Source organism: Phoenix dactylifera, chromosome 8, assembly GCF_009389715.1.
Source record: "Phoenix dactylifera cultivar Barhee BC4 chromosome 8, palm_55x_up_171113_PBpolish2nd_filt_p, whole genome shotgun sequence".
Lineage (NCBI taxonomy): Eukaryota > Viridiplantae > Streptophyta > Magnoliopsida > Arecales > Arecaceae > Phoenix > Phoenix dactylifera.
Genome location: NC_052399.1, coordinates 30,235,145 through 30,251,268, shown reverse-complemented (window position 1 = coordinate 30,251,268; position 16,124 = coordinate 30,235,145). Strand labels below are relative to the sequence as shown.

Here is a 16,124-nt window from a genome sequence, read left to right as displayed (position 1 = left end):
GGGTGCCCAACACACGGTCATTTCTGCCCGCATCGAATATTATCCTGATGGGGTGGAGGCCCAGTGAGGGCTGCTATACGGGAGTGGATTTGTACCTTTCTCCCTTCTTCCCCTTTTCTTAAGCAGAAAAAAAAAAGAATAAAGAAAAGAAAAAAGAATCGCCTACCTAGCCTTCCAACAGGAGCAGCATATGCAGTACAACCACCATGCAGTAATTATTGTTATTGGCAAAGTGTGGCACAATGCCTGTCATGACTATATTTGATTAAGATGTGTATTTGATACAAACTGTAGAGTCTAACCAATTGATGGCAGCAACTGTTTCTCAAAAAAATGATCGCACTAACCTTTTGAGAAAGGTGTTAGGAACTCATAAATATACTCTGATTTTATGAAGAAACAAAGTGGACAGACAATCTTAGTACCACTAAGAAGTAAATTACCATGCTAGATCTTTGTGTTTGTATATTGTAAGGACAAGGAAATTGTTCTGAAGGAAATAACAATTTATGCTCGAGATTTATTGTAGGAACATCATGAAGTTTATCAACAAATAAATAAACATACCAAAAAATCTCATCTACAAGCTTTTAGAATTTGTCTTTTTTAGAAGGTGTATCTCTACCTAATTGTCATCCATTAAACCAACAATTAAAATCAACTCTATAGAAATGGAAAAGGTTGGGAAAGATTGAATGAACAAGAGCATGTGATAAATAGGCAATGCATGTCTCGGTTTATAAGAGATCACAATTTAAGTCAACACTTTTATTGTGTCTTCATTTTTGTGGATCTAATATGTATGGCATGTTGAAGTACAGTTAGGTAATATCTATACCAATATGTTGAAGTATACAAGTGAAATTGGTAAGCTTCATAGAAGTCTACATTTTTTTTTTAACTTCTTTGACTTATTTCCGGAGGAAGTACGTTTTCCTTTCACGCATCTTATCCATCTTGAGGCAGAAAACTTATGCAAAGTTTATTTATGTGAAAACTTGTTGATCATCTTTATATTTCTATCATATATTCCCTAAAATAGCCAAGGAAACCCTCGAAATTGAAAAGAATAGAAGATTAAAAAGAAAAGAAAACCCTTAAACTTCTCTTCTAAACAGCTGCTTGTTTGCTTGTAAATTATGGTCCTTGGAAGCTTGGTTCACAGAGACATGAAACAAGGATGTTTCCAGAGACATACATGGTAGTGTGATGGGGGGCAAATTGGATCGTCCTGCATATGATAAGGAATCGTCCCATCCCAGCTGGGCAGACCACAACACCAACTAGGCAGGACCTCGATTGCATTCGGAATCAACCCGATCTCGGACTCCGCCGAAGGTTCAGTTGACCTCGGTCGGACCTCTCCGCTGCTACAACCTGCGGCAACCTCTTTTGATGCTTATAATGATGTCCCGGGCCCGAGCTCAAAACACCCTGTTGTGTCAGCTTCAAGCCCAAGAGCTTCTTCGGCCACAGGCCTACTCGCCGACGCACCCCGGCCGAGCTCAGAGCGCCGTTTATATTCGTCGACGCACCCCGTCCGAGCTCGGGGCACTCCTTATGTTCGCCGACGCACCCCCGCCGAGCTCGGGGCGCCCCTTATATTTGCCAACGTGCCCTGGCCGAGCCCAGGGTGCCCTTATATTCAGCAATACACTCCGGCCAAGTTCGGAGCACCCCATCTAACAACGCACCCCGACCTTCGAGCTCGGGATACCCTACCGAGAAACCTCGGAGTCAGGAAGCTAGGCCAACCTCGGCACCCGCCAAGCCGACTTCGTCAAATATATGATGCGACCTCTCATCGAGCTTGACCTCACATACGGCCACATCCACGTGCAAGTCCATGCCCACCTATATAGCCGTACATTGCAACGCCACCGCGCCATGCTTTGCTTGCTGGCCAACGACAGGCAAAGATAATGCCATGCTGCTCCAGCCATATCCCGTCATACTCATCGATGCCTTACCGTTCACAGGAACAGCTTACGTCGTGCGCCTCAAGCAAGCTCCAGCTGCGCTATCTGTATAAAACCTATCTCCTCCCATGATGAGGATGGGCCATACCTCCGCCACCTGGACACCTTTCTGAGGACTACATATAGCCCCATCAGGTAACACTACAAGAACTTTTGGGAGGGGACCAACTGAGATCAACCCTAACTTGAGCGTCGGAGGGCTCTCATCGAAACGACCGGGGAGGCTTTATGCAGGTACACCATCGTGCAGGAGGTGACTCCCCTTTCTCCGCCCCATCCGATAGCTCCCTCGACTCTCCTGGCGTGGTCACCCTCGGGCCAAATTTGAACCACAACATAGTGCATGATTTTTTATAATTAGTCTTTGGACTAAAATACTCAAAAAACTCCAAATCATTATGGTGCACGCTTGCACAAGCCGTAGGAAAGGATTATGTAGATAAGGTCTAGATGGTTCATCATTTTCTATTAATATTAACTATCTTTTGTCGTGAATAACAAATCTTGAGTCCAGTAATCCGATATAAGACGCAAGCTCGATTTAAAAGCCAAAATACTATTTCAGTTTGCGTCTCCAAGATCAAAGTCTAGGAGTAGGAGGGCATTGTGGTCACTACGCAGGCCATCACGCGTGCGGCTTCCGCAACATTCCGCAGAGCTCTACTTGAACCAAGAACGAAAAAAAAAAATACACCACCACTTTAGCTATTTGACATTAGTCTAAGCATTTAATAATAAGGGGGATGAACCCCCTAATCAGGTCAAAGCTTTTTCCAAGCTTCTCTTCGTTCTCTCTCTCAAGTCAAGAGGCAAAGAAGGTTATGGACGGGATGGTGAGTCACTCCAACACAACAACGACCTCAAAAAAGGGTTGAATTTGGAGAAGTGCTTCAAACTTTGGGAGGCAACTGCATTATAAGTGGGCAATTGAGTGTTTGTGATCATGCGAATTTAATTATGCGCACTGGTGCTTAAAGATCTCTAATGATCTCAACCCCCATTGTGTCGAAACGTGTCGGCTTCCTACCGGCACGGCCATGCCAAATGCATCATCGACCCGTGTTATCGCCTGATATCTGGTTACATGGCCTGTGAATGGCTGATGAAGATTGTGATCAATGCAAGGTCAGATTATGTTCACAGGCAGTGTGCCTATAAGTTGTAAAGGATTAATCATTGCTGCAACTGACTCGCCGGCAAAATTGAAAGAATTCAAGCAATTAGGTTAAACTAAGATTCGATAACCCGATCTTGTCATAAGTAGTTGAATGGAGAAAAGAATATCTGAGAATAGAATGCACCTTCCAACAACATAACACAAAGAATTTGCACTATGTTAACATATTTCTCCCTCTTTTTTTATGTGCTCGAGTCACTTCCCACCTATTAAGGCATATAGGTGCCTGCAAAAATACGAGCCACCTTTTAATTGTACAAAGATTAGACAGCAGAATTAGGCAAAGTGGTGATTGATATTGGCACGTTTGGGAACTTCTTGTCAGAAAAGGAAGAGATGGAGTGGAGAGTAGGAAAGGGTGAAGATAGGAGTTGTAGGGATGGGATTGAATTTTTTTTTTAAAAAAAAAAATCTCTAGAGATTTTTTTTTACATGCTGCAGGGTTCCAGCTTTTTCTCTGCTCTATCCCGTTGGATTTTCCAAAGCATAATCTTAGTAGAATGAATATAAAAAAGCATATATAGAAATGGTATGAGATTTACCTGCCCAATCCTAATTAGATCATATGTTTCATTTTCTAGTGTTCCCTCAAATGTTTACAAATAATCTGCAAGGGTACGTAAGCAGGCATTTTAGGTTTTCTCACTGACGGAAGTCAAGAGCAGTCAGATTGGTTCAATGACGGCTTCAAGCCATTTTCCCTTTACAAGACCTAAACCAAAAGAACAATAAGTTATGAGGTTCCATGAATCAATTAAATGGTGTAAACTATGATTCCAAGCTCAGCCTCCTAACTAGGTGTACAAAAGTAACCAAGATTAGCTCATCCATTTGCCAGAAAAAACATCTTAACCATCAAAAAATAGACATGACAATAACGTTTGTAAGAACTGTTGGCAATAAAGCTTTCAGAAATATAGCTTTTTAAAGTAAAGCTTTTATAAAAAGCTATTTGATGTTTGGTAAATACATTTCTAAAGTGTTGTAAAACTTTAATGTGTTTGGTAAACAAACCAAAAAAGTACTTTAGGTATGACAAATTGACCATAAAGGATATTGCATGGTATTATACAACAGAGCATAATAAAATATAATATGTATTAATACATAAATATATGATATAGTATAATATTATTGTAATGTAATATTATATTATTATAATATAGTAATATCATATTGTATACTACAGCATAATAATATAACATATATGATATAGTATAATATTGTTGTAATGCAATATAATATTATTATAATATAGTATCATAATATTGTATACTCTAGCATAATAATATAACATAATTTGGTATTATATAATATGACATAAATAATGTAATATAATATTATATTTATAGTATAATATAATAATAAAAAATATAAAATATTGTAATTATTATCATTATATATTTATATTTTATTAATATAATATTTTTAAGAACTAATTTTTGAGTTTCTTGTTTCTTTTGTTGGGGCTCCTACAAATTTTTATAATATAAAGTGACATTTTCTATAATTATATTATTTATTATAAATATATTGAATAAAAAATATTTAGAAATCCAAACAACTTTCCGATGCATGGTAAAAGCGTTTTTTCAAAGAACTTCCATTTTGAAACTACTTCTAAAAAGTTATTCTGCCAAACAGCTAAAACAATTTTCTGATTTTTTTATCAAACACTCTTGTTCAGCTAAAACGAAACGTTCCAAATGTTCCTTAAAATTCTTTCTCCCATTGGAACATTTGTATCTATATGCATCAGGATCCCGATTTATGAATCTCTCGGTTCAAGAAATAAGAGGATTAAATCATTCCTTCTGACTCTTTTTCAAATTCAATAAATATTAGTTGATCGTATATTCCATTATAGTTATATGATTCAAAGTATCATTTTCTATTCGATCCCTTTGAATTCAGAAAGTACTTTCTGCTTAAAAAAATTCTGCCAAAACGATGCCTAAATCCCAAGTCACACGCTCTACAATTTGGGTGGGTTGTACACATACATATTTTTATCACCTAAAATGGACTTAAGGAAAACAATGGTGCCTTCTTCATTTAAGTGTCACCTAACTCATGGTGTGTGTATTTTTTTTTCCCTTTTAAGTTTAACCAACCGAGGAAAAAGGGAAAAGGAGGGGGGGGGGGGGGTGGTTGTGGGGATAAGTATTAATATGACAAAATTCTGAGAGGAACTTCAATTCGGCAAAAATTCTTTCCATCCAAACAAATAGAAAAAAAAAATCACAAAGTATGGCCTTAGAACTCTGAGGAGTGCATTAGAAATTTATCAATCGAAAGAGATGAAAAGAGAGAATGCAGACTGCAGAAAAATTTCAAAATTCTGATAAACAAGTAAACCCTCTCATAGCATACCGAGCTCCCGAAAAGAGCACCACCTATACTCGGCAAAATTTGAAAGCACGCATTTAACCTGCAAAACTTTCCTTCATTAACGTCTTGTACTGGGAGTTCATTGCACGTCAGCTAGCTCAACGTCAAACACAAGCCATGAGTTCCCTGGTATTTTCCCTACACCTTTCTCCCCATAACTGCATAACCAAATAGAATCCAACAGGCAAGATTAGATATCACATTGCGAAGGAAGAAGTTAATAAAAGCAGGAAAATGAGAATATATATATAAATAAATATATAAACACGGACCCCATAGATGGTGGGATGGTGAGTCTTCTTTTGTCCCCGACACGCATACCTAAATATCAAATAAATCAAGCATCAGACTAGATTCGACATTACATATGTAAATAAATACATTTACATACTACACACATTCATTTTGATCCGTATTTTCAAAACAATAGAATCGCATAAAGTTTTAATTTTCAGTGTGTACCATTAACACCAACATCCCATCCCTTGATAACTTGCCCAATACCTTTAACAAACAATAAAAACATCTATGTTAGACCTATAAAAGCTGTAAAAGAAATGAAGGTTTCCCAAGTGATAATTAGTCAACTATAATATTACCAAGACGGAATTTAAACGGCCTTTGGCCAACATTAGAGTCAAATATCTTTCCATTCTTTAACTTGCCAATATAGCTAACAGAGACCTGGAAAGCAAGGGAAAAAAAATTCAGGAAGCCCATTAAATCAGCTGAACCCCTTCCACAAGATGTGGAGGAGAAAATGGATTTATTAGTGGAAGCCATAGCAGCAAAGAAATACAAATAACCAAGACACGGGAGTCAAAATTTATTCACACGCACAAACACACACACACAGCGAGAGATTACCTTACAACCTGGAGAAGCTCTTTTGCCATCAGGTTTGCCCATTGCTAGATCCTCAATAGTCAAACCATTGGCAAATGTCCTCATTTTGGATGACTCTACTTTCTTTTCTTCCTCTACAAGATTTGACAACTCCTGGTTTGCATTTAAATCCTTAGCTTGGTTCTTGCTCTTTTTTTTCTTCTTTTTTTTGGCCTCTTGCTGAGTAGCATTGGCAGGAGTCTCAGCATTATTTTCGGAGGTCCTATACACAAGATAAAACCATACAAGTTCACATATATACCAATGTAAGGCAACAGAGCCAGTAGTTCAATTCAATAACATCATGTTACTTCAAGTTCTTACTTGTTTTGTGATTCAACAAGATTCTCATTGATCTTGCCAACACCCTGTGAAGATATTTGCATGGTGTTCTCGTTCTCCACCAGTACATCATCCTCTTCTTGAGCTACATCATCTTTGCCTTTTTTCTTCTTATTTTTCTTCTTTTGTTTCTTGCTGCTGCTGACCCTGCACGATGGATCACTATACACCAATTAAAAACTGTATGAACAAAATTCAGGAAACCATCAATTTGCCCTATACAGAACTTCAAATGTCTATTAAACTGAAAGACCACGGTTCTCACTTATCATTAGAAGGCTCATCATTTGGCCCAACAGGATGACTTTGGTCCATGCCATCAGTATTGGGAGCTTGATTTGGCCCTCCATTAGTACCCTCTGTTCTCTCTGTTGAAAAACCAGAAGGGCTTGCTTCAGATGTCTTTCCCTTCTCAGCCCTGTCTTTTTTTTCCTTCTTGAGCTTCCCATCATTTTCTGGCACATCGATATGACCTTCTGTTGCAAGATCTTTTTCTTCAGTCTCAACTTTTGATTCACCAAATACTGTACCATCCTCATCTTTCTTTTGCTCAATACTCAACATTTCCCCATCAGATGACTTTGATCCATTTTCATGTGGTTTTTTATCCTTAACCTTCTTTTTCTTCTTTGAGATATTCTTGTTTTCGGCATCAATCTCAAATGGCTGGTGAATTTCCCTGTTAATAAAAATTAACACATCATGCTATATGAAAGATGTAAATATCAAAAAGAAATATTGGCAACACAATTACTATAGACCAACACAAACCTTGCAGATTCAGGGACATTGATGGCACCAAGCTTCCTTTTTCTGTCATCAATTATCTTGTCATCTGTTTTTACATTCTCTTCCACATTCTTAGCAGAATTTTTCTTTTTCAAGGAAAAAGAGATTGGAAAGCCATCTTCATCCTCACTTTCCAGTACCGTGGAGCTATTAGACTTGACAACAAGTTGACACTGAGCACTATCATCACCATCATCAGTATCACTTACCTGATGCTTTTTCTTTAAGCGACGACGATTGCCGTTTTCATTATTTAACTTGTCATCCTCTTCAATCTCCTCAATTACAACTATCAATTTGAAAGAAATAAAACATCTTTAAGGACAAACATTTCGACAGAGAATGATGCGGCATCAAATATCAGAACAGCAGAAGGCAATCACGAAGCAGTTATTGCATTTTCTGAAATATCATAAGAGAAAAAAGTAAATGCAGATGAACTGAAGTAGGATCATGTACTTTTTTATTTCAATTTCCTTGCAATTTTGGATAAATTTCAGGCTATTTTAAGATTGAAATTGAGCCCAGTGGATTAGATGTCAAATAGTCATATTTTTCATCTTATTTTAGCTACAACACCGGTAGGGGAAGTCCACAAGTCAATTAAGATTAAGCTTTGGCAATAATAGGAGACTAGTGGAACCTTCATGAAGGTTTCTCTCTTTCCTTTTTCCCCTTTTCTAAGGATACTAGATAACCATCCAATACCCATATAATTCGTTTTTAGTATGAAAGAACAGTTCTTACTCATCAGCACTCAGTTCCAATATTTGAATGTTTAATTCCTCTAACCCTAGCAGCAAGAATTGACCTAGGTAATCTACTACAACGTGCACACACAAGCATGAGTGCATGCACACCTGCACATGCATCTATACACGAATACCAACTTGTTCCCTGATAAGTAAAGGATTCTTTCTCTCTTTCTTTACATTTTCTCCTTTTCTAGGGAACCTAGATATCCATCCAAAATAACATATACTTAAGTTTTTAGTGCCAAATCAAAGTGCCTTCTAATGACCACTCATTTCCATGATTTGATTGTATAAGCCCTTCAGACCTAGCTGCAACGCTATGTGCACATGCATGCATGTGGGTTTAAGTGCATCCATGGTGCGAGCAAGCATGTAGTAATATCGTTAAACCTTTGAAATTAAGTTAACAACTTTTATAATCATAATGGTGCAACAAGATTGGTACTTACAAGATTAAATTCTTACAAAGGGATGTGGTATGGGTAATCAAATAATTGGCACCAATCTAAAGGCTAATTTAAGCCCCAATCTTGATCCATCTTTATGTGAAAAAGAATATTGATAACTTCACTGTCAAGCATCAAATATTTCTTGAGAAATATGTTGCTCATGACAGGCCTAACACTCCAACAGAGAATATGCTATTGCATTTAACTTCCATGCATCTAGTGTGCATGAAATTATTGCTGCTCTTAGAACTTTTCTGTTTACATTGTCCGTACCATCTTAGCCACTATCTCTTGTTTTGTTATATGACTAAAAAGTATTGTTTGACCTCATCATAGCCATTGATGCAATATTATCTTTTGTAGAACATGAGATGGGGACGGTTAACCTCACACAATTTGACATCAACTTTCTACCCGCACGGTTGTTGAAATCTTATGACTCATGATCTGATTCAAAATGGACCTAAATGATCTGGATCCCATCAATATCAGAATCAATCTAGGATCACAAGATTCGGATCCATATGGTAAACTATACATTCCTTCAGATCACATACAAATTGCTTATGTTGCTTACAAATGAAATCATGTGTAGGCCCGCTTTGCTATAATTTCTTTGACTATGTGGTCCTTAAATGGCTTGTCACTAATAAGTCTCAAATAGTAAAATTTGTAAGCCTATTATTGAAATTCATAAAGTTAAAAAGAAGATGTAAGCTTTTGTATTTTTACAACTATATATTAAATTATTATCCTCGTTTGTCAATAAAGCATTTTACCTAGAATAAAGATTAAAATGACAGATAGTATATAAACATCTTGAATAACCAAAAAGAATGTTTGCTTCATTAAAAATACTATATACAAGCCCAAATTGGTGAAAACTATACTTGTTGTATGCATGCCTTATATATTCTATTCATCTACTTTATAGTTGACTCACACTTCAATATTCATATTTCTTTTATATTTAGGAATTTCTGAAAAATTAGAAAAAAATTATGATCTAAGATCAAATTCGCAACAAGATCCAAACTAGCCCCTTTTAAGACTTACAACTTCATCTCAACCTTAACAACAATTACCATCCATTTCCTTCACATGAATTGTTCATGCACGTTAGTGGTTGATATATTGCATCGACATGCCAATACCATTAGTGCAGACCTATGCCCATTATAAGCAAGACAATAAATAATAAATCCATAAACATGTGTTAAAGCAATATGCGGCTAGGAGTATTCCGCGCTCTCAAGAATGTATATTATCAATTGATAAGAAAGTTTTCCTTAATAAATTATTCACTTCTTTACATATAGAATCCTGCCACCTTTTGTATCATGAGGCATTATGTTAACCATGTCCCAACCTTTCCTAAGACTCATCTACTCTATCTTGGCCTATATGTGCATTATGAATGTGAAGTCCTACTATGTGCTTAATGTTTGTTTCTTCTAATTTTTGATAAGTTCCAAACATAAAGGCAAGGCAACGAATCATATTCATATTCATGTCCGAGTACTGGGTACAGGTAATCGAGTTCAATCAAAAGGTCCAAGCAGCAAACTCTCCTATACAAACTAGGTGAACATGTATAACAGCTTAATTAAACATATCCTAGATTGACATCCAATCTCATTAATTTAAATCATAATTTTTGTAAACTCTAGTGATGTTCAAGATATAAAAACTAAGGTATCCTCAAATAGTTAACTTAAGCTGACCCCAAGCTAGAATCTTCCGATCATTCACGAAATATTACATTCATAAGATACTTCTTATCCTATCCCTATCATCCATAACCACTAGGTAATAATCTGTGATCACTACTTCCCATTTGTCCATGCCACAAAGACAGGGATGAACTTTCAATTTCAATAATCATTATTTTCATGGAAAACTAAATACTCTTGATCAATAAATTGACTTATCATTTGACGCTATTAGTTTTAGCTAATTGCAATAGTTCAAAATTTAAATTTTGGAAAGTTTTCTACTTTTAAGATCTAATTTAGTCATAATTTTAAATATTTACCAGTAGAGGTGGCAATCGGGTCGGGTCAGAAGCAGGTTGGGTCAAAAGTTCGTCAACCCAAACCCGACCTATTTAACAAACATGTGACCTGACCGACCCATATATAACCTATTGAAACCCGTTTAACCTGTTGAAACCTGTTTAACCCATTAAAAAACCGTTTAACCTGACTTGACCTGTTGAAACCCATTTAACTTGTTTAAAATCTGTTTAACTTATTTCATTTAGCTTGTTTAAAATCTGGTTAACCTATTTAAAACCCACTTAACCTATTTTTGACTTGTTTAACCCGACCCAATAATTAAATGAATCAAAATGGGTTAAATAGGTCAAAGATCTAAACTTGAACCCAACCTATTTAATAAACATGTATAGACGAGTTGATCCATTTATGTGTCAAACAAAAACATGCTTAAAACAGATCGTTCACGTGTCGGTTTGACGGGTCAGATTATAAATTGCCTCCCTTACTTACCAGAAGATCGACAATTTTTTCACCTTTACAAATACATCAGTTTTGATGTGTCTCAGGAGAGAGTTTTAACATGTATCGAAAGCACTAAGAAGAGACAAAGTTACGAGCCAAGAGTTCATAGTTGTTAGAATAATAGCCACTTACCTATAAGTGATGCATAGTGCACATGTACCGCATAAAAACACTCATGCTCCATTTACTCATTCCTTTCAAAATGCACCATCTTTCTTCAGTTGCAATGAATTGCATGAGATGACAAATTTTGAATTTGATGATATAAATTGTCTTTTACCTGATATTTATATTCTATTTGTTGGAAAAATTAAATATCATATTCAATAGGTCAATGTATGTGAATTTTAAATTTTTGAAAACTCAATTTTTTTTTAATAATTGAACAGTTATTCTGTGATTACTTGAAAATAATAAGCTTATAAAAAACAACTCCTCTTGGGGGGGAAAAATCTCTCTCAGAAATAATGGAACAACACTAAGAAAATGGGCATTGCATGTTCGTAGCACTAACTTGTGGCAATGGACATCCACCAGCTAGAGCGACAAAAATTGGATTGATCGCTAATGATTTAATAAAACAATTTCTTACAAATAAAAGTTGAATTTATTGAATCAAACAAACACTTAAATCATCTCTCTGCTACAAAATTTAATGACATACTCTAAACAAATCTTTCTATGACAGGATAGTCATAACCAATTATTCTTAAAAACTAATTTCACCATAATAAATCAAATAAAATGGCAGCTCTCATACCCAGTGGCATTATCAAAATAGCTCAAGATATCTAATCCTTGAAACTTCTAATAAGAACAAATTCTAAAACATCATCTGTGTTTTCTCTAGAAGAATATAAATGGATAATGACAAGACCAAGAAGCAAGACACAGATAAGAAGGAAACAAATGTTATTTGAATTCTATTATTAAAAACAAATACAGAAAAAATGATTGTTCATAGTCTCAATGAAAGCCTTTAGCAGAATCCAACTGCCAATCTTCCCAAAATTACTAATATAGCAGGAAACATTTTCAGCAAGAAAAGCATAATTAATAGAAGAATGCTAATATGCGCAATCCTGCAGTACTGACAATTGAGTCCTACCACTAAGGATCAAAAATGACTATTGGGATTTCAGCATTCAAAACTCTAACACAACCTAATTAATGCTTCAATATAAAAGACAGGGCCGAACTCAAATTACCACTACTTTTCCGCCGAGGAGAAGAAGAAGGAGAAAACATTTCAAAATCACCATCGTCAATAAAGTCAGACTCATACTCATCTTCTTGGCTGTCATAACTGTCGTAGTTGTCCGAATCCTCTTCCCCAATATCTTCACCATATGAATCACTAGAGTAGAATCAAGGAGATATTCAAGCAAAAATAATGCCCACAAAATTTCAATCATCCATAAAGCTCAAATCATCAAAGGATACGTCTCATCTCCACCGGCGCAAGTATTCGAGCCAAGATAGTAACCGGAAAGGTGCACGCTTCTCTGTCCGAGGACCGAGAAGACGACTTCCTCATCCTCCTCAAACTCGAGCTCCAGATGGCACGTCTCGCTGGCATTAGGAATCAAATTACAGAGAAGAATGGGACTTTTATTGCCAACATTGCATTGCAGAACACTCTTTTTCTCCCCCTTGCCGTTTCCCAACGTCGCCTGGATGATCCACCATTAAAACTTCAATATAAAGCGTTAAGGAATCCAAAAACGTTTCATGGATTTTTTTGACAGAAAACAGGTACCCTAAATCGAAAAGAACAACGACCAAAATTCTAAACCGAATGATGGGATTTATGAGGGATTTGCTGGGAGAAAACGGACCTGAGAGACGCGAAGCCTTCCGCGGGCGCTGTCGTAGAGATGGGAGTAGGGTTTTCCGGGCCTCACCTCGATCCCTGTAAGAGAGATGAAAGAATCGAGTCAGAAACCATGGAATTCGAGGAGGGAACTTAGAATTGAGGATGAAATTTAGAGGATTTCTCACCCCAGAAGGCCATGGCAGGAGGCGATCGAGATTGGAGGCGACTGCGGGTAATGGAGCCGATATGAGAAGGAGGGATTCAAAACCCTACGTATGAGGCCGGGGACGAGGCTGGCGGCCTAAAACCCTAGCGGCGGAGTGGGAAGTGGAGCGGCGGGGGGTGGTCACTTTAAAGGGACTAGTTTCTTTCAAAAAGAATATATATATATATATATATATATATATATATATATATATATATATATATATATATATATATATATATATATATATATATATATATATATATATATATATATATATATATATATATATATAATCTCTTATTGCTTAGCTCCGAAAATTACTATTTTTTGTAAATATCTCTCTGTTCATTATATTTTGGCAGCAAAACCTCTCCGATTAGAATTTTTTTTCTTTCTCTGATTGATGACATTAACAAACAATCATTTTAAACGCAGAATAGTTAGTTTACTGTCTTTTGCATTTACTTAAAAATTATACAAAAATATAATTCTTTGTAATATAAGTTAAATAAATTTTTTAAACAAAATATTAATAAAAAAGATAATAGTATCATTTTGCACTTAGAATAATTTTAGCATGTCAATCAAAAAGTATAACAGGAGCGCATTGTTACAAAGGTAGGATGAGTTGAGGGACATATGCAACAAAAATATCTATATCAAATATATATTCAGATATTCAAAAAAAATATATTATTAAAAATTTATTAATTTATTATATAGTTACTAATCAAAAATAATATGCATATAAGCATCGGTTTATATCATATATATATATATATATATATATATATATATATATATATATATATATATATATATATATATATATATATATATATATATAAGACCTATAATATTACCAAATATTTTTTAGACTTCTCATGTAGTATTTTGTTGATAATTTAGCTAAGTTGCCACTACTAATTAGATTCGGGATACACTTTGAACCATATTCAATTTTAAGACAAATTTTCAATCTTATAACATTGGGTTTTTACTTCAATTATTCAGAAGGATCCTCGAACTCGATGTAGACTACTTTAATCACTACGAGTGGAGTTAAACAAGGTTCAGAAGCAAAATCCGCCGCATCAGAAAGCCAAGTCGTAGGTCAAACTTTAGGAGATAATAATTTGATCATACGATGCCCAATTGAGATGATCTTTTTTTTTAAAATTGGATATATTTTTAAGATTTACAACTTTGGGCCAACCTTGTTGAATTGGACTGAAATCATTTAAGCCCCAAAATAGGCTGATCATACCGAATGTTTTCCTTTCGGGTAAAACATTGACCTGGTGTAGGTATCTATCCGAGAAGATCGGGAGGGATGATAGAAGGCATAGTAGATGTAAAAGTCGAAATTTACCTCCTCAAGAATTTTATTTTTTTATAATATTTTTAAATTTTAGTTTTTCTAAAATATTTTTATTAATCATATTTATTTTAGGATACCTAATTCTATTCAAACTAGGAGAGAAAATTAATCCAAACTGTGAAAGGAGGATCTCACTAGTATTATAAATAGGGGCTATGTACCATAGTTTAAGAGGTGTGGAGGATTAATGAAAGAAAAAAGAACTTAAAAGCTCTATTTTTAAAATTCTTCTATATTCTTCTAATTATCTTCCGATAGTTTTAAGTTGAGCGGATTGAAGAAATCTTCTTTTTCTCTGGTTAGATTACTCAAAGTTTTGGGGTTTATGTGGCCGTTATCATAGGCTGAAATAAAGCATTATCAGCTTATAATAGCCCCCACAGACATTGTTATAGTTTTAACTTATTTATCCCGAAGGATAATTTCAAGATTCTTAATATTAAAATAATTGATGAAATAATGGTTGTTCTAATAGCCTCATAATAAAAAATAACTAGTGGTAAGAGTGTTCTCTTTTCCTTCTTTTTTTTTATTAGATAAAATAAATTTTTGGACCGTACAATCACTTTTGGATGAATTTTTGAAGAAAAATTTTGAAATTTGAAATAAATATTATTTTATTGAAAAGAGAGTATGAGGAGAAAAGGGGGCATTATTAGCGTTATAACAACCCATTGCAATAAGAAATAATAGAATCAGTGTAAAGTAACGGTTGTTATATTTTCCTATGTTATTAATCTCCATAAAATAATTGGTGTTACGGGGGGTTCCCCGAATTTAGTCCCACATCGGCTAATCAGCGGGAAGGTCTGTGCCATATAATGGGGGGCTCAATCACCCTTCCCTTAGGAGGCGCCTTTTGTGGGGCAAAACCGTGAGGCGCCGTGAGGAGGGCTCCGGGTACGCTCGACCCCCAAATCGGACCCAAAGCGGACAATACCTTTTGAGGGACACTCTCTCTTCCCCTGCTCGGCTGGTGTGTGGGCTCTGCTGGTGACGGGGTGCAAATCCCGCATCAGATGGCGCTAGAAGGAGGGCCTCGGCCCTCCGCCTATCCAGCAAGGAGCCGACCCGGGCACAGGACCTCCCCGCTGGGGGGGCTGTGTTACGGGGGGTTCCCCGAATTTAGTCCCACATCGGCTAATCAGCGGGAAGGTCTGTGCCATATAATGGGGGGCTCAATCACCCTTCCCTTAGGAGGCGCCTTTTGTGGGGCAAAACCGTGAGGCGCCGTGAGGAGGGCTCCGGGTACGCTCAACCCCCAAATCGGACCCAAAGCGGACAATACCTTCTGAGGGACACTCTCTCTTCCCCTGCTCGGCTGGTGTGTGGGCTCTGCTGGTGACGGGGTGCAAATCCCGCATCAGATAGTTGGCGCTAGAGGAAGGGCCCGAGTAGCAGTCATGAAGTTGAGAAGTAAGGGAGCCTCT

General features: G+C 36.3%; 1 protein-coding gene and 1 non-coding gene across 4 annotated transcripts; both read right to left on the bottom strand.

The window, feature by feature from the left end:
- Positions 1 to 5,328: 5,328 nt before the first annotated feature.
- LOC120111691 (peptidyl-prolyl cis-trans isomerase FKBP53-like) lies at positions 5,329 to 13,461 on the bottom strand. Of its 3 annotated transcripts, none has more exons than XM_039129505.1 (12): positions 13,291 to 13,461; positions 13,128 to 13,201; positions 12,733 to 12,962; positions 12,498 to 12,646; positions 7,546 to 7,852; positions 7,040 to 7,453; positions 6,757 to 6,936; positions 6,415 to 6,655; positions 6,147 to 6,231; positions 6,010 to 6,051; positions 5,820 to 5,868; positions 5,329 to 5,705 (listed from the first exon to the last, which is right to left on the bottom strand). In XM_039129505.1, exons 1-12 carry the CDS (start codon positions 13,301 to 13,303, stop codon positions 5,627 to 5,629), a joined length of 1,863 nt encoding a protein of 620 aa, XP_038985433.1. In that variant the 5' UTR covers positions 13,304 to 13,461; the 3' UTR covers positions 5,329 to 5,626. The 3 variants fall into 3 exon arrangements, with proteins under 3 accessions (XP_038985433.1, XP_038985434.1, XP_038985435.1); XM_039129506.1 differs by having other exon boundaries at positions 6,757 to 6,921; XM_039129507.1 differs by lacking the exons at positions 6,010 to 6,051; positions 6,147 to 6,231.
- On the bottom strand, positions 12,227 to 12,378 carry LOC120111820. Its single transcript, XR_005513214.1, has one exon. It is a non-coding gene; the product is annotated as a small nucleolar RNA snoR135 (small nucleolar RNA).
- Positions 13,462 to 16,124: the final 2,663 nt, after the last annotated feature.